This window comes from Strigops habroptila, chromosome 14 (genome assembly GCF_004027225.2).
Source record: "Strigops habroptila isolate Jane chromosome 14, bStrHab1.2.pri, whole genome shotgun sequence".
In the NCBI taxonomy this organism is placed as follows: domain Eukaryota; kingdom Metazoa; phylum Chordata; class Aves; order Psittaciformes; family Psittacidae; genus Strigops; species Strigops habroptila.
In genome coordinates, this window is record NC_044290.2 from 9,256,201 (window position 1) to 9,280,294 (window position 24,094).

At 39.2% G+C, this 24,094-nt stretch overlaps 1 protein-coding gene across 5 annotated transcripts in view; it reads right to left on the reverse strand.

Annotated features, from left to right (window-relative positions):
- Positions 1-1,682: 1,682 nt before the first annotated feature.
- PITPNC1 (phosphatidylinositol transfer protein cytoplasmic 1) overlaps positions 1,683-24,094 on the reverse strand; it is an 85,954-nt gene continuing 63,542 nt past the window's right edge. For 4 of the 5 annotated variants that reach the window (XM_030506379.1, XM_030506381.1, XM_030506380.1 and 1 more), the window contains 4 exons: positions 22,039-22,134; positions 13,144-13,299; positions 12,351-12,414; positions 1,683-6,012 (listed from right to left, as the gene is read on the reverse strand). In XM_030506379.1, coding sequence (XP_030362239.1) covers positions 5,753-6,012; positions 12,351-12,414; positions 13,144-13,299; positions 22,039-22,134 — 576 coding nt within the window. In that variant the 3' untranslated portion in view covers positions 1,683-5,752. Of the gene's footprint in view, positions 6,013-8,816; positions 8,936-12,350; positions 12,415-13,143; positions 13,300-22,038; positions 22,135-24,094 lie in introns of all 5 variants that reach the window. The other variant, XM_030506382.1, reaches the window with a different exon arrangement.

Genomic DNA, 24,094 nt, shown 5'->3' on the forward strand with positions numbered 1-24,094 from the left:
CGAGACGTGGCCACGGCGCATGCACCGCTGCCCGAGGCGGCGAGGAGTGGCGGAAACGGCCGAGGCCGTTCGGGGGTTTTCGGACGCTGAGGGGGCGCGAGGGGCTGTCGCGACTTGGGTCGCTGCTGTCGTACGGATGTGCTCGGTCACATCGGGACTGTCAGTCCTGCCGCTTACTCTGAGGGCGTAGAGAGGCTTTGCCAGCTGGCATTTGCGAAGGACGTACAGATATGGTGCGGTCTGATTGCCTTTTAATAGTATTAAATCAGAGTCACAGAATGGTTTGGGTTGGAAGGGACCCGAAAACTCATCCACTTCCAACCACCTTCCACTAGACCACGATGCTCCAAGCCCCGTCCGACCTGGCCTTGAACACTGCCAAGGATGAGGCAGCCACAATTTAATTAAGAGCCATTAATTTTTTATCCTCAAAAGCAGTTTGGATTTCCACTGTTGTTTCCAGGACATTTCATGCACGGTCTTAATCAGGTCATTTCCACACTGTTCATGTGGTTGATCCTACAGTGTAAAGGTGTCATTTATAAGCAGATTAGCACAAGGACATCACATAAAAGGCTTCTGTAGTTTGGCATCCACACAGTAAAACATTGCTGGTTTTAAGACTAATTATGTGTATTCCTTCCCTATGAGAGGCCTCATTTTTGTAGAGCATAGAGGCCCTCTGCAAGAGCACAACCCAACTCCACCAGTTTTAACAGCGGTAGGTTCAGGTTTTTAACCCATTTGTAATGTATTTTCATGCATTCATATTTTGTGCTCAAATTTTAATGAAGCTGTAGCAATACAAGCCCAAAGTGTAAAAAACATCAAGTCAAACCAAACCAACAACAGAACATGCCATGCCCAACCATTAGACATGTTACTGGGAACACATGTTGCCACCACTATGGTTTTGGGGTCTTGCCACTGGTGTATCTGCTTGCTGGACAATTCAGCCCCAGTTTTATCCCATGGATTCAGTCACAACTTCTTACTGGTGGCAAAGGCTCAAGCAGAGTCCAATGTCCACAGGGCACAAGCCCTGCGCCCTCACCCCAACAGGGTCTCCATGCACTTAAGCTGCCTGAGAAGCTGTTACTGCAGGCCCAAGGCCATGCAGGACTGAGTGATTTCTACCTTAAAACACTTTCTAGGCCCATATTTGTTCCTTATGCCCAGCCCTACACTGTTGTGAAGCACTTCTATGCTGAATATGCGACTACCATTCTTCTGGTGCAGAGAAAGTTTCATTTCTATGGAGTAAGCTTCTAACTGCTTGGAGAATCCTTGTACATGCAAAATTACTATTGACTAAAATTAAATGACTTGCAAACAAGTCTGACAGGTTTTGAATGGTCTCTTTTCCAGCATTTACGACAACACTGGACTGCCAAATTCTGCATAGAGAAATAGATTCCCTACTGAAAAACTTCCTGGTCAGCCAAATGGTCATTTACAAATGAATGGGTAACACCAAACTGATGGGACACCTGCCCGGATAACATCTTTAAAAAGGTGAGGCACAACAAAACCTAATTGTTGTAAGTGGTTTAAATTTTCCTTACAAAGCCAATTCTTTGTGCTATTTAATTTTGAAGAAGTGACTTGCAGAGCTGAGGATAGAAATGTTACTGGGTATGCTCCTTGCTAGAGGAGACATAGGGAAAGAAAATAGCCACAACTGTAAAGAATAATTGTTGGTAGTTTATTTACAACAAAATGCAAGGAAAAAATACAATATTAAAAATAATAAATAACTTGGAAAATCAGAAACTAAATGATATGAGTGAGAAATATGACAATCAGATTCTCCTGCTGAGCCTTGCATTATTTAACATGCAGAGCATTTCAAAACTTGGTCCTTCTTTGATGGTGGTGATGTATTGCCTAATGCAGCCACCATTGTTCTAAACAAAAGAAATGAATTACTGGACATTCAGTCTCAGGTGGAATTATCACAGAAACAAAATAAACCAATGAAACCTGTTTCAGTGACAGCACAAAACTACTGGAGATTGTAATTCAATGACCATGCTGTTCCTATAAAGAAAACATTGTTAGACTTATTTAGCAATTTTAAGTTACACATATAAACCCAAGACCAAACAATGGAAACAGAAAAGCTCCTATTGACAAGATCATGAATTCTCTCTTACTGCACTCACTACTTCATAAAAAGCATATACATTTGCCTTGTTTCAAAGGATAGCAGGTTGGTTTGAAGTTACAGTGCAGCAAGCTTCAAAGCAGTTTTAACAAAATACAGCGGTCTGGTTACAAACTAAAACTCAAGGAACAAATATTTCCATTTCAAAATCTCTACAGCAGCAATTAATGCAAACTGGCTACTAGATGTCACAAAATCACCTTCCAGAATAATAAAAAAAGCTAAAGAATAAGGTCAAATAGTTTCTTTCCATAGGGTTTATCCAGTCATTTACAAAATTAACCATTACATTCATAAGAGATCCTATTAAGTAGGTGTTTCAGGAATGTGCTGCTCCTCATAGCCTTCATGGATACCTCCCTTTTTTTAGATCTACCCCTCTAAAGGCAGCAATGAATTGCCAGTCATTTTGTAATGATTGTTCCATATGAAATACATAAAAGTAAAGCTGGGAGGAGGTTTTAATAGAAACCCAAACAAACTCATCATGTTATTTGCTCCAAACTGCACTCTCCTTGACGAAGAACTCCCCATCAAGCCCTTACAGAGCTGTATCACGTAATTCTTCAGTCACTGTGGTGGAGAGCAGGAACAGGCTATTGTGCCTATTCAGCTTTGCCGCAGGGCTCCACACTCTAAAGATGGACTCACTAAATAATCACATCATTTATTTTCATAAAAGAAGTGATGAACACCTGCAAAATGCTATTTTTCTCCTAATAAACATGCTTGAAAATACAACAGAAAGCACTGTGAAAAAATTAGTAATGAAAACCACCCCTTCGCTCCAAGATGTTACACTTTAGTATTCAGACCTTCCTTTTTTCTTAGTTTTGTGTGGGTTTGAGTGTTTGCTGGGAATATTCTAGAAAAAGTTGTCCTACCTTAGAAAGAAAGAAAGAACAACCGAATGAAAAGGATATTTAAAGATCCTATTGACCAAACGGGTCATGACTGGTGGGGAAAGCAAAGCAGAACACAGCAGAGGGTACTTACACAGGCAGTGAAAAGCCTGAGGTGTTTCTTATCCAGGGCAACAGAACATTACAGATCCTTTTATTTGCCTTCATTAGGAAGCCCCAGGGAAGCAAAGTGGCTGATCGTGATCCTTGTGGTGACCAACAGTGAATTCAGGCTGTTGGGTCAGTGAACCCTCCTCAAGAGTAGCGCTGCAGGGAGAAGGGCTGCAGCAGCAGCACAGAGACACAGCACTGAGCGGCCTGTCATTCTCCTACATCTCTGTCATGCAGCTCTTAAGATGTGTCCTATACAGGTATGTTCAGAATTTTCCTACGTGCCCTATCCCCAAACCAAATTAATATGATAACCAATGTATCCACAAGGGATTAGAAATCAATCTGTTACATACGAGTAAAGGTACGACTGCTTTTGTCTAATCATCTCTGTAAAACCCAGATGCCAAAACTTACATAGAAACATTTATCTGTAAGCACAGGGACATGATGCCTTTCTTTGACAAAGAAAAAAATCATTGAAAACCAGATTTTCAGGTGGAGCAGACCTAAACTTTTTCTATATAGGTCAAATTCAGGAAATAAAAAACCCAACCAAACAATGCTTGATGTTTTCAAAGGTTTCTTTTCTCTGCTAATGTTCCAATCTTGCTACTAAATAAATAATAATGAGATTAGACCAGTTATAATCATGAATATATAATCTGCACACTCTTGAAGCTGAAATCATAAACTAATGTAGGAAAGTTTTGTTTGCATTACAGCAGCTTCTTTCTAAGCAAAAAAAAAAGCATCACTCATTAATTTACTAATCACACAGAATTAGTAGCTCTGAGAAGAAAAGTGAAGCAGGACACGGACAGTAAGTAGGAGAATGCAGGAAGTCAGACCACAGCTAACCTAAAAAGGGCTCCCAGATTTTGCTAGCTACAGGATTTTAACTATCAAACAAATATACACTTGTTGTCAGTGCAGGTTGGCAGTGGAATTCTCCTGCTACTAGAACTACCTTATAAATATCGCACATTCAACATAACTTTGTAGATCTACAGCCATTGAGAAGTTCAGTGCATTTAAGCCAGTCAAATCACAGGCTTGTGCTGAGAAAACAGCACAAAGGTCCTGCCCAGGTAAGAGGCCATCCCCAGCCAGCACTCAGTGATAGTTCAGCTCTGGAGGACTCTCTTTTTTCTAACCCACGTCCCATGTAATCAGTGGCACAAAGTATAACCCACTTTGATCATATGATTCAGGTAATGGCTGTCATTCACTGGAATTGAACAAAGGCTTACTTAACCTCTACTACAGCTACCAAGAGAGACAGGTACTGACAGCATTCATTAAACAGCAATTTGGGTCCGCAGGGAAAGCCCCTCATTGAGCCTAGGAAGAGATTACTTCTGCGATTTGTTTTTCTCCTCCTTCCACAATCTTTTCCACTGGGAAACATCTTTTCTACATTTTAATTCCTGAGATTGAAGAGCGATTTCACACAGACCAGGAAGGCAGGCCACTTCTGTTTCCTTAATGTCACCCTACACAGAACTGAGCAGCCCCTTAACTCATTTGCTTTTCAAAGTGGCTGATTTTGTTCACCCCTTATCTAGATGATGGCAAAGCCTGGAAACAACTGTTAGCTGTTTGGAAAAGATGGGAGGCAGGAAAGAAAAAGGAGTCTTGTATTTTCTTTACGTTCAAGGTCTTAACAGTGTAACTACTACTCATCTTCCAATAAGGAAAAGAAAGAATTCATTGATTTTGCTTCTCAACTGGCTCAATTTAGCTGCTTTTTTGCAATCTTACACATGGAACACAACTGATGAATGCCAAGAGGGATTTAAGAGATCACAAAAGGACAGGGAAGAGCTATTAAAATACATTATCTACAAGAAATAGGTGGTTTCTTTTACAAATTCTGTGCAAGATAGAAATAGTTCAATGGCCTCAAAGTCAGTAAAATTAATTACAATTGGGGCTTCAATACAGTAATATTTTAGGTCTGAAAAGTTTTGTTTGTTAACTAGGCCCCAAATCCTGAGTCATATTAAGCAAAATGTGAATCTTGAGTGACTGGTGTTGGTGTTCAAGTACAATGAGTTACAGGTTAAAGGTTTATGAATACACTGAAGCCTGAGAGCAGGAAGGATTTTAAAACCAGCTGTAAAAGAAGAAAATGGGAGGGTTTTTTTCCTGTTAACCCTGCATTCGAGTTGGCACTAATTTGCCACAGAAGTCCTTGGCAGCTTTACTAAATACCTACTCCCAATTATAAATGCTATGACCTAGATGAGGATTTGTAGGTAGAATACTGCTACAGAAAGATTTCATTTACAGCGTTCCCCTCAGACTATGTCATTGTATGTCAGGACGATGCACCAGATGGCTTGAAACACTACTTTAGGAGTATATAGACTACGTTCTCTTGCATGCACTTCTCTGAAGGTTTTAAGGATCAAGTCTGAGGAAAGAAGTAATCTTTCCACACCAGAAAGATTATTTTAAGCAAAAAAAAAAACCAAACAACAAACCACCATGACCTTTGTAGAAACTGAGTTACATCACTCTTGCTGTGGTAGACATGGCTTATCAGGAGGAAACATGCTGGGTGAATTTAAAGGGTTTTTTTCGCTGGATCTGGAAGAGTGAGAGTTTCTGGAGCAGACTTTTTCCGAGGCCGGTCTTTGGAAACTGTTAGGAATTCAGGAGCATCTGTGGAGAGAGGAGTCGATGGAGCACTAGATGGAGCACTGCGGGTTGAAGAAGGCATGGAAGTGTTAGAGATAGATATTGCAGGTGGGAAAATCCCAATTTTCTTGTTGGTGGCTTCCTGAGTTGCTCGTTCAAACTCTCGGACTTCATCCATTGTCATGTCTTCAACAAGAAGGAAAGAAGGATAAAAGCACATTAGAATAATCTCAAATGATTGTTTCATTAACTCAGTTAAACTACTTCCATCCAAATTGTCAATCAGGGAATGACTGCTTATCATGCATATCATTACACGATTCTTCACATGAATGCCTTCCTACCGTAATGCACTGATCGGAGCACAATGAGTGGCAAACATAAAAAACAAAGTTAAGTCCATTAATCACATACTAAATGGTTCTTCTTCTACCTGGGTCTGAACTGAATAAAGATTGCTACCTCTGCGATTGCTGGAAAACTCAAGCTATTTCACAGGCAGTTAAAGAATACATTTAGATACACAGTCAGCAGGTAGAATTTTTCAGAACTTCAAACAAAATAGAACTGATCGGGGTTTTGTTCCTTTCATTTAAATGATGAGCATGAATGGGTAAAGGGTTGCCATTGGGGTGTTCATCTGCTGTAACTCCCAAGGGATGAAAACTTCTCTCTCCCTCCATGCACAGCTTCACTGACATCCAGCTGCATGCACATAACTGAGGCTCATTTGCTTTTCTACTAACAAAGCCTAAAGAATTCCCTCTCACTTGACAAAGCCACAACATGCTTGCCAACTTTTTCATCCAGAATCTGTACTTAAACGTTTATGGCCAACTAACAAACCCACTGCTTAATGCCCTGCAAAATAGAGGCAAAATGAGATGAGAGGTTAAAGCCACTTTGCACGGGGAAGTCTTGTTGTGCAGGTGACAAAGGTGTCACAGTGCTGTGGAAACCCACAAGAGGGCAGAGCGCTCCCAGCATGGATGGGCTCTGAGCTGAGCCCTGCAAAACTTCGGGAAAATCCCAAACGAATGACATCTGCTACAAACCTGAAACCTGCTGCTTCACATCTACCCTGCCTGCAAGATGTCCACTGAGCCAACTGAAATTAATTTGAGGGTTTTCACCGAACGTCATGTTAAATTTGTACATTTGAAGTATTTCATTAAACCATTTTATAGATTTTTTTTCTTTGAGCTCTGAAAGCTCAAAAAGCCAGAAAAAACCCCACTAGTATTTTAATCAGTTAAAAGTTCTCTCAGTTTTGGGTGTCTGAGCCACGGGCCTGGCAATGGTGCTTACCATACATATGCCAAAATCCTATACTTTCCATACACCAATACTTTAATATTAGCCAGCTGCATGCATCTGTAGCTTTGGCTGCAAATGTTATGTAGAAACAGCTTTATATTGCATTATAAGATCACGTTCGATCAACAAAACCATGCTTGCTGCCAGCTGCCTTCTCTCTTCCCTGCAGATGACATTCCAGGGACCTTTCCAGCCTACGTTGCCAGTTATTAGGAGGGAGGATGAAGCTACTTTCAAATCTGAGGTAAGTGGTGGAAATAAACAGATGGTCTCAGACTATCTGTACCTACTTGTGTTGGAGATAGATTTCAACCTGTTTGGCTGATCTACATTTCGTTTCACACCCTGTACCGATGTGTGTAGTGTTTCTGAACTCAAAGGGTTTTAAAGCACCCTCACATCAAAGGGAGCCCATCCATTCATTTCAGCTGTTTTCGATACAGGACTTCTGTACAATGTGAAATAAAAGCTGTCTTGGATAAATGAATGAGGTCAGGAAGATTTCTCAGTTTACCTGCCATTTAAGTGAAGACTGATTAAAGTCTTGCTAAGTGGCAGCCTGCAAGACTGTTCACTGTAAATTCAGACATGAAATACTGTCCCTTCAGCTGACATTTGCTTTTTAGCTTATACTTGCTTTAAATCTCCTTCTGTTCTGATATACAGTCAAGTAAAACAAGTCTTTGCCATGAGCTAAGTAAGAAGGCTCAGACTCTCTTTTTCTTTTCATTAATGACAAACTCCGTTCTGGTCTCAATGGCAAGTTTTCCACATGGGAACTAAGGATGGATGTCAGACTTCATTCAAAGCCAAATCCTGAAGTGTAGAGCCAAAAGCAGAACTGATTCTCAATTTACTGCTCAGCTAAGGAGTTAACTTGATGTTCACAGAGCTGCAGCATTACAAACATAAGAATTACCTTCCTGGCTTTTACTTGGACAACATTTTCTCCAGCTGGTGACCATCTTTACTGAGTAAAAACAAAGGAAAGACTTTAAGCCCTTCAGGCCTTGCCCCACACTTGTAACATGAGTAAAACCATCACTGAGTTCTACAGCTCAGTTAGTAGAAATGAAGGAATAATAACAATTCAAAAGCAAGTATCACTCGTATCACTCTTTTTTTCTATTTGTAATAGTAATAATTTCTAATTCTAGGCCTCTGCTTGAGGTGCCCAAATTAGGAATTTCAAGAATTTATGAATTTTCCAGAATTACCTACACAGAAACCTGCCCTTCTCCAAAAACTGCTGCTACATACTGCTGAAAAAGAGCTCACCTTAGTCAATGACAACATTAAAATTAGTTTGACAATAGTGACAAATTCATCAGCTTTTTTTCCTATTGAAGCAAATAATTTTATCAGTCCCATTTAATTTTCCACTCCCCATGTTCCTGGCTTTTTGACTGAAGCATTCTGAACTCCTGCATTTTTGAACTATTCAAATAGTAGAAAATAAAACTCATATTTATCTTCCTCTTCGTGCATCCAATGGAAATTTAAGAATTGTGTTTTCCTGGAAATCCACTTCATGGAGTAAGATTCTCTTCCTACTGAAGCAAAACCTCCCCCAGATTCCACTGACTGGTCAGCAAGATCAGCTGGTTGCTCTTCTCTGATGTGTGCAGGTGTATTAGCTGAGGATGGGCAATATGTTTTAAAAATGGACATACTCTCGCTTTGGCATGGCTCTCTATTTCATCCACAGTAGATGAATGTTGGTTGCAAACTTTAATGTTGGTTTTTTCATGCATATTTTTCTCGTATTCTCGAACATCATCCATAGTCATATCTGTAAAAAGTTCAAAAGTGTTGGCATTTTCCATCGATTCAGTGCAAACTTCATTTTTTTCTTAAGGAGAAGGTTCTAGGAACAGTCTTTCAGCAGAAGCCAAAAAAGGATTTAAAAACAAAAAAAGCATGGAGCAACTAGCTTTATGAAAATTGACTCATAAAGGTAGTTATATCAGCCAAGGAAGGTGTAAGAAGGTTAAGTCAAAGGGAGTCAGAGAACAGGAAGGAGTGGAAACTGTTTAGGAGTATCCGTGTAACACAAAGTAGGCAGAAAGTATTGATGTGCAGGCCTTGGCAAAAGCCAAGATCTTCTAAAAAGATTTTAGAAGATCCCTTGGAATAAAGGATAGAGACAGAAATATTGTAAATATTTACTTACCCTTCCAGGCACTTTCAAAAAGATTTTATGTTATTTTTGCATAATACTTCTCATAACCGGCAAACATTCTTACAGTTAGAGCACACAGCAGCTTAGATTCCAGAAACTAACAATTATACAGGTAAGTGAATTAAAAGTGAATATGTGAACAGTTTTGTAGCCTCAAGCAATTGAATGAACTATAAGAATTAGAAATATTCTACAAATCAAGCTGATTCTATGGGTAGGATCATTTCTCACTGTCTAGGCACGCCTGGTGTTGTCAAAGTAGCACATCACCTGTTAGGTGCCTGCTATGTAACTCCAGGCAAGCATTACAGATTTTAAAAGATTTATCATGAACCACACTTCCAGTAAACCCATGAAGAATCCAGTTCATTGACTTGTGACCCTTACTCTGCTGAGTATTCCCCTGCTTTCAATAAATCTACCTGAGAGTAAGGTGTAAGTGAACATGAAGGCTGTCAGCATTTTGGTCTGTTCTTTACAACAGTTTGATCACTTTATGAAAATAGCCATCATTTTTACTCATAAAATTTAATCAGTATTTTATTAGCATGATAAACTTGCAAATGTGCTCCCCTTTTGGTAATGTACATGGTGGTTGTGTTCTTGAGGCTGTAATTTTTCTCAAGTTTATTATGTGCCACTTGGATTTGTGAATTCTTGTATCACACCACTCCTTGTTATGTGAGATGAGGATCTTGCTGCATTTTATGAGACAGCTTTTAAGCAAAGATATAACTTCAGCTGTTACATTAGTAGTGCAATGCAATACTTCATCAGAGAAAATGAAATGCAGTCTAGAATTGTGATCAAAAGGAAACACGGAATACCACTAAATCCTACTCTTTTAGTCTTTTACTGTTATCTGGAATGAAAAACAAGCTCATAAGCCATGCTAAGGATGCACTTTGCCAAGCAGAGAACATGCTCTTCGTTAGTAAATAATGCTGTGAAATTTTCTTAATAATAAAGCTAAGTACAGTTTAGTAAATTTAATGACATGACACATTCATACTTACAGTATCAGTAATCAGTCAGTAATACCCATAACATGTTCTTTAACAACTGATTTTATGACATGATTATTTGATTCTGCTTTGCTGACTATCATCATCTCCAAATCTTTCTCAAACTTTTCTCTTAAAAGCTGGTAACAGACACACTGATGACACACAGATGCTTTAAAAATTCTATGGTTTTAAAACCTCTCCCTACACACACAAACCACAAGAGTTATTAAATTGAACTGGGTGGATACAACTTGGATCTCACTCATTTTGCATAATGAAATACTCACTTTCTAGTTAGCAAGTCTTACCAAGTGCTATACTTCAGAGGAATGCAGTGGTAGAAGGGCTGCACACAGCACAGCGTTACCTAAACTAACTTCCTGCACTTTCTATTATAAATCTTGTTATGTTCTTAAGCCTTTATTCATATCTCTTTTAGTGAGACCAGATTTTTGAAGTTTTGTACTTAGCCTGACAATGAAGTTCCTGAAGTACACTACATTCTTTAGGAAAAAGACTATTACAGAAATCCATGACATGATTGTGTATCACAACATTCCATTTGTGGAAAGAGTATTTTTGACAGGGTGCATTCAGAGTTAAGATGGGAAAATCTGTGGTTAATGGTTTTGTGGCTAAAGCTGTTCCATATGTTCAACTTCATGACTACTCACTTGTTATCATCAGTAACTCTCTAAAGTGCAGATGACTCTTTGCTTCCCGGTAACATTTCCTTACGTCTCTCTGTAATAGGTATTTTGGGTAGATTTGGGGCAAATCTATGGGCTCAATTTTCACATGAAGTCAGGCTTCCTTATGTGAAGTCATCAGTTTTCCTGACTTCATACAGGGAAAATAACGGACCACTGTATTTCAGGTTAAAAATGGGGGGAAAAATCTAAAATGTAAAAAATATTGTCTCTTAAGAACTCCTTCTCACTGGACACAAAATTCTCTTACTAGTTTATGGCTACCCCAAAATAGAAGATACTTTTAGTAGATACCAGTATTTTTATTATCATTACAGCCCAAAATTGTCATGCAGAGTTAAATTTATAAGAACATTGTGATGTCATAAGCAAATTCTTCTATATTTAAAAAAATAAATAAATCAGCACAGTGAGTTTATTGCTGGATTCTGATGTAAAACTGTGTAGCCTTCTGAAGACACCGGAGATGTGTGTGTTTGCAGCAGCCCATGAAATGCCCAAAAGGGTGTTTCCTGAAGCTTAAGGAGGGTCTGAATAAACTTAAATATATTCCCCAATTACTACTGTATGTTACAAGAGTATCTTAGAAATGGTTCTACAAGTATCTATGGTTATGGACACATCTTAGTGAAAATACATGTAAGAAGCACAAACCCTTTGAGCTTATTTTCTGCAGTGTAATTGGCTGCTTGATATTCAGATTACTCTGTACTATTGGAAGTGCAGTTCCTACAGCTGGGGCATGGACGCAGCACAGTTTTTGCATGCAGCTGCTGCTGAACCAGACCCAGAAGGCTTTATGTTTATATCCCTTTTTCAGAAAGGACATTTAAGCTCCATCTTTTCTTTACTGCAATCCATATTAACAGTTTAAAACTTTCCTAAAAAGCTGAAATTGTGTTGGATGAGAGGCCTTAGGAGCTTGCTGCATGGAAATGGCTGCATGTTAATGCAGTCTTTGTAAGAAGCTTTATTCAAACCTGCATGTGGTTCTCCATGTCAATGACTCTTGGTGGGGGGCAGCTTCTACCTGCCTCCAAGGCAGGGTGCTGAGTCTGATGTCTATCTGGTGAGGGATGTAACGGTGTCCCTGTGTGCTGCCTGCCTAACATACAGCCTACTTTCATTACAAAAACCTGCTGCGAATGAGCTCCCTATGTTCCACAGAAACTGAACATAGTTCCATCTCCTTCATGAACAACTTATACTAGAACCTGATGATCCGTGAAAATAAAGAGCAATCTGTTGTTAACTGACATGAGCTTTGCATCAGTCCTTTTAAATGGGCTGGTTTTGGAGACTACTTACCGTACCACTCATCAACCCAGGCGAAAGCCTGCCGGTGACCGATCAATAGTATATCTCTGACCACCTGTGGAACAAAAGAAAGGTTAAATACCTCTGCAGCAACTACACAGCTTAGAGAAGTAACACAGTTGTCTTTCAACATGATTGAAAGTGAAAAACATTCTGTCAGTTTTATGTCTTCAGAAAACATGTCCTGGAAAGTCAGACATAGTGTCTCTGAAGGTCTTGTGGCCTGACCTCCCACCTCAAGTGGATCTATTGCCCACACTGCATCACATCAGTGTGGCTGTGACTGGCATAGGAGACCATTTGGGAATGTGTCAGCATTTATTAATCTTTGGGCAATCAGACCTTTTGAAACTCTTCCTTTTTCCTTGTTAGTTTTTTAAACATGTGGATGAAACATGCTTATCTGTGGATAAACACAATATCTTTAATATTATCATTTGGCTGTTGTGCCATTCATTCATTAATTTTTTAGGAGACTGATTGGAAAACTTTCCCACTACCTGGTTGTAAGAAATTCTGCACATCACTGCTACACGTACAGTACTCATTATACTCACAAATACTTTAGCTCATAAATTTATCACAGCATTGAAAATACTGATCGTTTTTCTCAACCTTAGAACTCTCTGGCTGTGCTCCAGATCTTCCAGCCCTTAGAGAGAGGTCTGAATGCAGATTCGGCTGAGTTCCCCAGCTTCGACACAGTCATAGTTACATTCCTGTGCAGGGTAGTACTCAAGTTTTGCTTATGTGAAGGATAAGAAACAGCTTGTGTTTCACTGACCTTGTGTACAAATTGCTCTACTCTGGTTTGAAGCCCCCAGACTTCAAATTTCACGGTCACAAGCTTGTAGGAACACATGATGGGCTGATGTGTCTCTCTCCAGCCTTCTTTTAATTGGCCTCTCCCAGTCTTCTGTGACTTGAAATATTTAGGATCCTGCAAAACAAAGAAAACACACTGAGAAATGCAGGAGAGGAAATTCTGTTTGTCAGTGTGCAAAAGTAAATGTTTTGATAAGACATAAAATATTAAAATGTGCTAATAAACATCATGAAAAAGTAACATGAAACTGACTTAAATAAGCACTAGAATACACTAAAATCCAATCTGTCTTTCATCCAGCAGCTAGTGAATTGATGGCAGCGTATTCTTGGAGATGCTTTGACAATCCTATCATCTAGGGCGTTTTCTGCTATAGGAAAATAGGTTATTGCAAGTAATTACGATACAATGCACTCCAAATGTTATTTATGGCCTTTGGAAAATAACCAAACCCATGGCTTCTTCAGAGCTGCTTTCCCACTGCTCCCTCAGGATGACTTACTAGTACTGCCTACCCATGCCCATCTTCCTGAAATCATGTCCAATTGGAGCTTTGACACATTGACACTGGTGTGACCCTGACAATGCCATTTTCAATTTTAAGTATCTTATATATCCAGGTGGGCAACTAAGTATGAAACTCCTCCAGTTCAGCCACCCCTGGTTACAACTGAGTTACAGACAAAACACTAAACAATTGAACTCTATCTCTCTTTCATGAACTGGAAAATCAAATAAATTGGTGTTGAAATTACAACAGCAAGAGCAAAAAAACAATAATGACATTAGTTAATCTTTAAAATTTACTTTTTATCTGCACAAGATACAGTTTTATCTTCAACGACTAATTTTCCATATTGGTATAATTCCATTTCACTTTATGTCCAATCCTGATAATTACATCTTGTAAATAGAAATGATTTACAGTTAAGTGCTGATTTTCAAAGCTTGAAAATGATGTACTTCCAGTAAATTCATAGTGGAGTTCTAAAATCTCTCTTCAAGAGCAACCACTCGTGCTTGCCTGTGCTGTCTTCCCCAAGGCTGAGATCTGGGAAGATCTTTTAAATCCATCCTTTGTTATAAAAGCAAAACATTAAACATGTATTTAAATATGTGCTTAAACTATGAATTAAATGGAAAACAATCACGAGAAAAACTACCAAAAAGTTGATAAAGACTATTCTGATCTTAATTTTCTTTCATTCAGTGTGAGCTTACACATCATTCAGCGTTCCTTTTTTCTAATGTTCAGCTATGTCCTGACTCAGCTTCTGATTTTATCCATAAACTGAAGCTCTGTCATTAAAGCCTCTCTACAAAGCTCTAATGAGGTGATAGTCTTGTTTCTCTGTGAAAGTCATTGCTTTTATTGCTGACATACTCTTTTCTAAATAGAAACTTCAAGCTCGCAGCATAATAAGGTTCCAATGTTAAATCACCATGAGAAACAATTCAGCATCACCATTTATCAGAGCAACATACCACCGTATATCACTGCTCATAGTCTCATGCTGTTGCCAATCTTCTCACTCAATAAAACTTGACCTCAGATTGATCTAGATATCTTCTGCTTGAAAGAGTTGTTTTATAACTAATCATTGCCTGAAGCCATCAGTATAATAAAAATAAGAAAAACTAAAAAGGGAAGAACTAAGATGTAATATTCAGCAAGATGTAAAATTCTAGTAGATTGTTCTACGAATAAGGAAATGGCTACAGGAAATATGATTTCAAATATTCCTGCAAAATATTCTAGTGTAAAATAAGTATTTCTAAACAGGAAAACAAAAGGAAAATAGTATAATGTAAGGAAGGCTCTGCTCTTTCTGACATACACACACAGCGCTAGTGCAATGGAGCCAGCATCTTGATGAAGCGTATCACATACACACATAAGTAATACTGAGTGTTAGACTTTATAGCCTTTCAGTGATAACCACATCTATAATGGAATAACTTCAGTGCAGTCCAAAGGGATTTACTGCAATGACTTTGAGTCAGTATCAAGTATCCAGAATTCACAAACAAAAAGCAAGTAACAAACAGCTGCCCTGCGTGACTGCCCAGTCTTACATGAAACTTGTGTCTCTCAAACCACCAGAACCCCCTGGATGCTGTGAAAGTGTTTTGCTTTGGTTTGGTTTTGTGATGTTATCCCAGCGGACAAGGGGGTTCACAGTGGAAATCTTGAGTTGGTGGCCCACAAATAATCCACCTACTGCAAAGCAATTCATCTGTGACATCACTCCAAGCTGCAAATTCCTCTAATGGCACCCAGGGATGGCACCTTTGCTTCCCTTAATCACGTCCATTTCTCTTGAAGGACATGATATTTAGTCACAAATTGGCTGGACAGTTGCAAGCAGAGAGCCAGCGAATGATGGACAGCATGGGCAACTTGTACCCAATAGCTTTTATGGAAATTCCTGCCTTTCTGAAAACATTAACTGATGAATGGAAGCCAGGAAACAGAAAGAATTCAGAGGAACGGATGAAGATGTTAAAGATTTTACTGAGTGCTTGCTCAGGCAAGCTAAAACTCGAAGATTGCGTATAAGCTCAGTAAGATTTAGGATAAGAGCAGTAGGTCATAAGATACACAGCAACATTAAGCAAAGTGAATTTGAGAGTTTAATCCCTGGGCCATCAATTCAAAGGGTGTGGAAGGTGAGAACTTTGGCATGAAAGCCACAACCCAGAACGATTCATGTGCCTGACTCATGACTTCAAATTGCCAGGTTCAGATTCCCAGCCTAGAGTCCCTTCTGCAATCAGGTATATAAGGTCCTTCTAAAAGAAAAAATAATTAAGCAGGAGGATAATTTTCTATTAAAAGCAAGTAGAAATAACACTGGTACACAGCACTGCTGCTCCTCCTGCCTCTCATGCTGTAGCTCACTGATTAGGTCAGTCAGAACAAATTAGACACATGGGCCACGCTCACATCTCTGCAGGTCCCAGGAGGAAGCGCTGAGCACCTGCCTGTACCAGACCATGGCCATTCCCTGCTCCTCCTGTGAAAGGCACGGCAATTTCCCAAACAGATACTAGAGGCAAGAGGCTGGACTAAAGCAGCACGTTCTCCAGGCAGGAATTGTGGCACATGTGTTTGAAACACTTCTGTCCGTGACTAGAAACTGGGCGAGCTGATCTTTGCTCTGACCCCCTTTTTATGTTGTTATTTACATCATTAACTTTGTGTGTGTCTTATTTTTGCTTCAGCCACCCATGCCTTCCTTTCTAGAGGAGCCATCAGCCAAAGAATACTGCATCTATTCACCACTTCCCCCTTAATTTATTTACTGGCAAAATCCTCAATCCATTTTAAATGTAATGGCATAGCTAAAATCTTTTTGTTTAAATAACCTTCTCGTCCTTTTATCAGACACAATTTATTAGGAAAGCCCATCTGGCAAATCCTTTCGCAGAGGAGCAAAACCTACTCTGTATTTGCAATACACTTATTGCCAGGTGCAGAGTGATTTAAAAATAGCTCTTCTGCTAACATAGCAGAAACATCATGACCCGTGAGCTGGGCTTATTTGAGAGTAAAATGTAAAATTATAATGAAACAAAACAAAAGCCCTGGTGTGATGGGTATGGTTTTAAACACAGCACTCTCCCCGTGTTTCTTAGGCCATGTATGGTTGGTCCTGGCTCACCATGCTTATTATTTAGTATTTATTTACTTAACCTTCCTCGTGGACCACAGACGTCACAGGCATCAGGTGTGGAATTGTCACCTCCCTTCCAAGAGGCGAACACCAACACGTTGACGATACAGTACTGGGTTGCTGCAATGCTGCTTCACATTTTATTCCAAAATGTTATTTTTTACTTAAAGTTCAATAATGAGATACGTTTGTATCTCATTCCAAATCTGACTGGGCATTCTTTCCCCGAGCATCACCATGGGATCAGCAGGAGTTGCAGATGCCATACTCTTGTGCAGCTGGCAACACCTACTTTGTCTGTGTGCTGGAAGCCAGCATGGAACATCTTGTTACCTTGTCACTGATTTGCCTCGAAAATTTCTTACTGTTTGTACAGCCGTCACAGCAAGGTGAATGTGCTCTCCAGAGGTGAAGGTGCACTGTGTGAATGCCATGCATCCTGTTCTCTTACTGGAAGCGCTCAGATCTCCCAAAGCAGATCCTTCCTCCCTTCCTTCCTTTTAATGCATGGATTTGTTTTTTCAGACTCCTATTGCAATATATTCCACCACTGTGCTTTTGAAGTGCAGTCAATTCCCCCCACCCCCTTTAAGATGAAGACCATTTTGTTTGATCTAGAATTTCAGAACCAATCCTTCATGGTTTTAATGCATATGATCTGGCCTTTCACCATCAGCTGTAGCTGCTAGGTTTTGGATTTCAGCTTAGATAGCGAGGGCTCTGGAAAGATTTGTTGATGTAAAAATGCTACTATAGACATTTATGTGGAGCCAGTTTTTAAAGACTTTTTCCCCCCCCCCTCTTTTTGAATTTCCATTATAATTTATTTTCTGGAAGAGACAGCTAAATACTTAAGAACTGTTAATATTGGGACAGTTCTGAGGTGTTAAGAGATGATAATGCAGCCAGGCTTTACATAAGCTCACAATTGAAGTTAGTTAGGAGGAAAAGGAAATTTTCACTTCCTTTTGCCATGCCCTGTTCTGATCCTCTGTACCAACATGTTGTACACGTTCACTGGGGGGCCAAGGCAGCTGTATTATTTCAACTACCATAATTCTCTGGCTTTGTAAGGTGATAGAGGTTTTGTTATTCTGAAAGCACCTGGACAGTAGTAAGCTGGACCTATTACAGTGCAGCTGTGTTAAAGTAAAAGCAGCCAGCAATTGAAGAAGAAAACTGCAGCAGCTGCCCGAAATCTTTCTGAGTGAAGGTAACTTAAAAAGTTTATTCCATTTGTCCAACTCTCAATTGCTTTGTTATAAACAGGAAATGAAACCCTCTTAATTTTGAGAACTTGAATATGTTTGCAAAGAACATTTTGCTCAGTAGCTCCCATCTACAGTAAATGTTTCATTTCAGTGAATGATTCACTTGAGGCCCTCACTCTTCAGCATAGCTCAGTTTTATTCTTTTCTATAATTCAGATAAATATGTATGTCTATATGGGGAATACGTGATGGCTGGTGATACATATTCATTGATGGTAAAGTCGCAAGGAAATGAATTTACAAAATGTGCAACTAGTCTTACCTGTAGGCTTGCACATTCTTTATTTAGAAATAGAAAATTCTGTATTTGATGTAATACACACATTCAGATTTGGACACATATGTGAGTCCTTACAGAAAAACAGGCAAACTTGTTAGCCTAGATTCAAGCTTTCTCCATTTGGAACCTCACATTTTAAACTTCTAAAGTTTAAGGATTTTTAGGTCCATGCTAGTAAAAAAACCCCCAACCTCTTTTAAGACGTGGCAGCACTGTGGAGTGCCCTGGTGGCTACTTCACAATGAAGGTCGTAGAATGTCATTAAGTTAAAATTAAGTCATCTGCTTTGGGAGGTCCAAGATTGCTGCAGTTATACCTCCTCCAGGCTTTTACAAGGACAACTCTTTGGACAGCAGAAACCAGTACAACTCCATGGAAGACAGAGTTGGACTCGGTGCGTGTTTGTAATAGCTACAAACTGTCTCTGATTCACTATTTACTTGGTGATTTAAGTCCTTCTCTGCGCACACTGACAGATAAACCCTCCACTCTGCAGGGAATTCAAATCACTTGGAGGCCTCTGGACAAGAGATCACCTTGTATAATTGGCAGAGGTTCCTCCTCAATGAAACAACAGCTCTCCGTAAGTCTCCAGCTAACTATATTTTTCACTTTTCCATTTTAGTTAATATTTAGAAGGAGAGAAAAAGCAGATCTGCACAAAGCTGAATTCCATCATTTTCCCTTCAACCACCATGACATTTTCATGGAACACTTCTCCTTTCTCATAAGCACCAGCACAAGTTGAAATGAGCTGTGCAATTCAAACGGAGTATACATTTATGTATGATGTTTTATACATGTTGCCTTTTTAAGTGTGAATCATTATTATGTAAGTTACAATGGAAGGCAGAATATAGATCTGTTTACGGGATTCATGTCAGGGCAAGTGAACAGCCATGTTTTAGATCCCAGGTGCTAGGCAGCAGAGATGGGTTGCTTCACTTCTCTGTATGGAGTCTGGTGCTGTGGGTCCCTTGGGTATCTCCTGAACCCTCCTGTGGTAGCTGCACTATTATCACCTCTATTGATGATACTGATATTGCACAACCACATCTTCCATTTATAGAAATGAGAAAAACAACTAAAGCTGCCGTGGCTCATTCTGTTAACAATCAATGTTCTTTGATGCATTAGCCCAAAGAAAGGTCATAGTCAAATTGTAGGAAGGGGCTCTTCTTACAGAGGGCTCTGAAAAACTTATGATATTGACCCAAAGAGCCTGTGAAGGATAACTGAGCACTTCAAAGCTGAAAATAATAGAAATCACAAGTGCTAGCTTAATAGCAACTGTCATTAGTGCTGTCTGATTGTATCAACAATCACTCATCTACAAGCAGTTGAAGTAGTGTGTGAAAGGTTTAAATTATTTAAGCTACCTCTTTAATATACAGTAATACAACTAAATCATGACATTTGCTGTTAAAAAATGAAGTACATTTTTAATTGAAGAGGGGTGCACTTTCATCAGGATATAAAAGAAATTTAAAGCTCATGTCTAAAAGCTGCTACATATGCTGACCCTGATCCAGAACTCACTCAACTGTACGCATGTGGAAGCTCCACTGAACTGAAGAGATTACTAACATGCCCGAAGCTAAAATCATTCTCAGTGGTCTTTCCAGATGGGAGTCAGGACATCTACCCTGTGGGATCTAATTCTTAAACCACTTTTAATCTTTAATCTTAGTATCAATTCAGCTAAACGATCTAAAAGCAGCCAAATTATTGTTATTAGTGTAACTAAAATACCTTTCAAATGTTTACAGTAAATGGATTTTAGTTCTCTCTGAAACTGCTATTTGGAAAACACAGTTTCCCATTTACACAGAGTTACTTTTTATCCTGTTCTGATGGAAGATGGACAGAAATTACATTTACAACATTAAAAATCTGTTTATAGTCCCTGAATGATGTATGAAGCCTCATCAGAAATGGGAATTTGGCTTCACATTCATCATATGGTAGCATAAAACCCCATAGCTGGTAAACTTTGGAAGATACTTAATTCAACTATTTTTAATTCAGTGTCAGTCGCAGTATGTGCACAGTTAAATGCTAAGGTGTTCTTACTATTTTGTACAAATTCTGAAACAGAATTTGGTAGGCAACATACAAATCATCCATCAGTACAGAAAAAAACAACAGATGCTGGGCTATTTTTGTTGTTTAAGCCCATGTAAAATTCCATTTTGCTTGAAATCAGGTCTCTAGTGTTTGAAATAACAACACAAAGACTGAAATTCTTTCTCGCTTAACATGAGCCTAGTTTTCTCTATCATAAGATTAACCATGTGGAAATTATGCTTAATAGTTGGCTATTAAAAATGGGAAGGAAAGCTGAAAAGCCTAATGTTAAACTTCCATGTTTACCATTTCTGGAAGTGCACACACACATGGAAATTATGACAAGATTTCTTTAAAGCACAGTCAAATGCTGACCCATTCAATAGCAGCAGTCATTCCCAAATGGAACCAGAAGACGGTGGAGTTCAGATAAGATGATGGGACCAATAAGCTGTTTCATGAGGTGTTATACAATTTTTGGTACTAACCAGATGGGTTTCATTATCTAAGGAAACTAATAAAATTACTTTTCATTCTACTGTAGACCCAATTTGGTTTTATGACCCATACATAAAATTTGAAATAGGATCTATAAATGGAAGATAACAAGTACCCAACTTTTTTAGTCTGAAAATCATGTCTCCTATGGTATAGAAATATATTCATTGGCAAGTCTTCATTTTCTATCCTAAAAATGATTATGTAGTCTCGTTTTGTATAGTCAAACAGCTGCCATACTCATTGCCAGCTATGAATATATACTTGGCTCCAGAGGAAAATCATATCTCCAAAATTAAATGCAAGCAGAGATCTGATCTTTCCTCTCTAGCTACTTGTTGTGAACCATCATTTTTCAAGTCTGAGGTTAAACCACTGAGACCTCATCTTCATTTGCATGATGGCTGCTGATTTCAAACCAGTGAATTGCACTGACCTAAAAGAAACGCACTCTTCAGAGGTGTGCACTATCAAATATACATGGAGTGATTTCCAAGGGAATTCTAAGGGACTGAATGCGTCTGCTCCCATTGATGCTTCCTGGCAGATTCACTGCAGCATGTAGTCTGCTTCAGTCCCTCTTGGTCTTGTGTCATGGTCACCACTGAGTTACCTTGAGCATCAACCCTGTTCTCATCTGTCCTCTGCCTGGGCTCAGACACTTCGCACGACTTATTCATCACGGCTGGATGCAAGTAAGGACGACAGGAATGTTTAAAACCCCTCAGACCTGCAAACACTTAACTGAGCTTCATGATTCAAAGAAAAGGCCTCTTCTACTTTGAATGAATTGAGCTGAATATCAAAGGTCTGGTACAGGATATGTTCTGATAAGGGTATGAAAGCATTTCAAAAGGCTGAAGGAACCATCTGCAAAAGGAAGTGTCAGGCAATCTAGATAGGGAGGTGGCTATCTGCTTCCCCTCAAATTGAAAGCTTTTTAAGTACTACCGACCAGCAAGATTTCATACAAAACCCCTTTGTTTTGATTACTATCAAGGCTTTTCTGCAGCCTTTTACGTTCCCTCCTTCACCAATTCACAACCAAGTTGTCTCTTACCTCTGATTCCTTGTAATAGCGCTCAGGAATTTCATCACTGGCAATATCAATAAAGCAGACTTCTCGCTCCAGGTCTTTAGCTTCTTTGTCAAAAATCTGCAAGAGTTAAAGAGATTCAGCACTGTTCAGAACACCATCCTTACAAAATCCACCTGGAATAACAGTAACAAGCGACTCCAATGACTTGTGCAACATAATGTATTTTTGGATTGCATCTGAACATCTTCTGATGTAAGATACTGAAGTTCTTGCAGGGACACAGTCACGTTCTCTAGCAGATGTCAAAGGGAAGAAAATCGGTGTTCTCAAGATTATACACAAACAAGGTGTTCCTAAGCAAGATTTATGACAGTTTGAATGAATTATCCCACGGACTTTTTCGGGAACAATCCACTATGTCAGATCAACAGAGGACTGTTAAATGTTAACACATCGTGTTCAGCACTTACTGCTCACACTGCAGATCTGCCTTGCACTTTTTGGAAGAGACACTTTCGTCACAAATAGTAAAGTCAACAACTAGGATGAGGTTTATTGTGTTCTCTCACCTTTGAGCTGGATTCCATCACTGTGTAAAACCCCTGCTTTTCTGGACTCTGGCTGTTTCTAACCTTGTCATTCTAGGGACAGGAACGAAATGCAGATATTTTGTGTGAACAGCTCAGGCTAAGTTGCTGTTATACTGAGAATCAAAATTCTGGTTGAACTGTTCTCAGTGGAAGCTGGAAAATTCCATCCATTTGAGCACACTCAGACCTTATTTTAATCCTTTAGGAGCTGGTTTTGAACCTCAAGTCTCCTGTTTTATGCAAGGCAAACGATGAGTATATTTGAAATGCAGGTCATTTGCATCTGTGCCCATGCCCAGAATTTAATGATTGAGGCATCTTGGTGACCCACGTGACTGATACTATGTCTGCAATATAATTCTACTCGTGAATCTGGGACGTGGAAATAGTGACTAGCTAAAAGGCTATCATGAACCGCAAAATTCAGAGAAGCTCTGCAGACACTGTCAAGATCAGTAACAAGCCAAGGATGTGTTTTGTCCTTTGGGGCACAATGTTCTATAGCAAATGTTTCCAGGAAGCATAAATATTGTTGTTTTCTTTTTTTGTTGTTGTTAAATAAATGGAGTGAACGCTCTGTTAATTTCATTTTATCCTAAAGGAACAGTTAAAAATACAAAATGCCAGCAACTATTCATTAACAAGAACGCTACTTTAGTAGTTCTGGAAGATGCGGCTGCCCATTTAAAGCATTCAAAGTGAGCAATGAACTATGATGAACAAGTTTACCAGCTGGTAAGGAGAATGTCACTCAGGAAATATATGAAAAGCTGAAGTTTGACTCTACCATTTTAACTTGCCTTGGTCATTAACAGCACTGGAATAAAATGAGCAATACTGAATGCTTTGTGAACTGGATATAAAATGTTAATGTGTCTGAAACTGCAGAAGAACAGAACAAAGGGAAACTCCAGTCTGCTTTTATCTCTGTACTTATTTTCCTTCTCCAGTTCTTGCTTTGCAAAATACGGTGATTATTTGAACAAATTTGAGCTAGGAGGTCCTTTCCCCATCGTGCTCTTTCTTGGAATACATTTTTTAAACAGCTGTTGTGTTTGATATGTATAATACAGGTCGCTTTTTATACGCTTCCCTGCTTGCTTTTCTCCTAAACAAATTCAGACATACAGAGCAGTCCCTTGATGAAATCAGCTGAGCTATTTCTGGAACAAGATGCTTTTCACTATAATCTCTGAGCTTTAAATAAAATAATGGAGAATTCTCTTAAATGGCCATTATCAGGTCAGCCGAGGCCCTGAATCAGTCAGTGTATGGTTTAAGTACAAGCCTAATAAATTGAAGCACACACAAATCTCTGCACATTTGCAAGGACCTAAATTGGAACTATTACCCTATATCTTATCTGAAGAAATGTGCCCTGCTCTGTTGCAGGCTTGATTCACATATTGCACCTCTAAGTAATACAGCTTTACATTCTTTTTCTCTTTCAAATGCTTTGCTAGAAGTAGGGATGACAGATGCCTTTG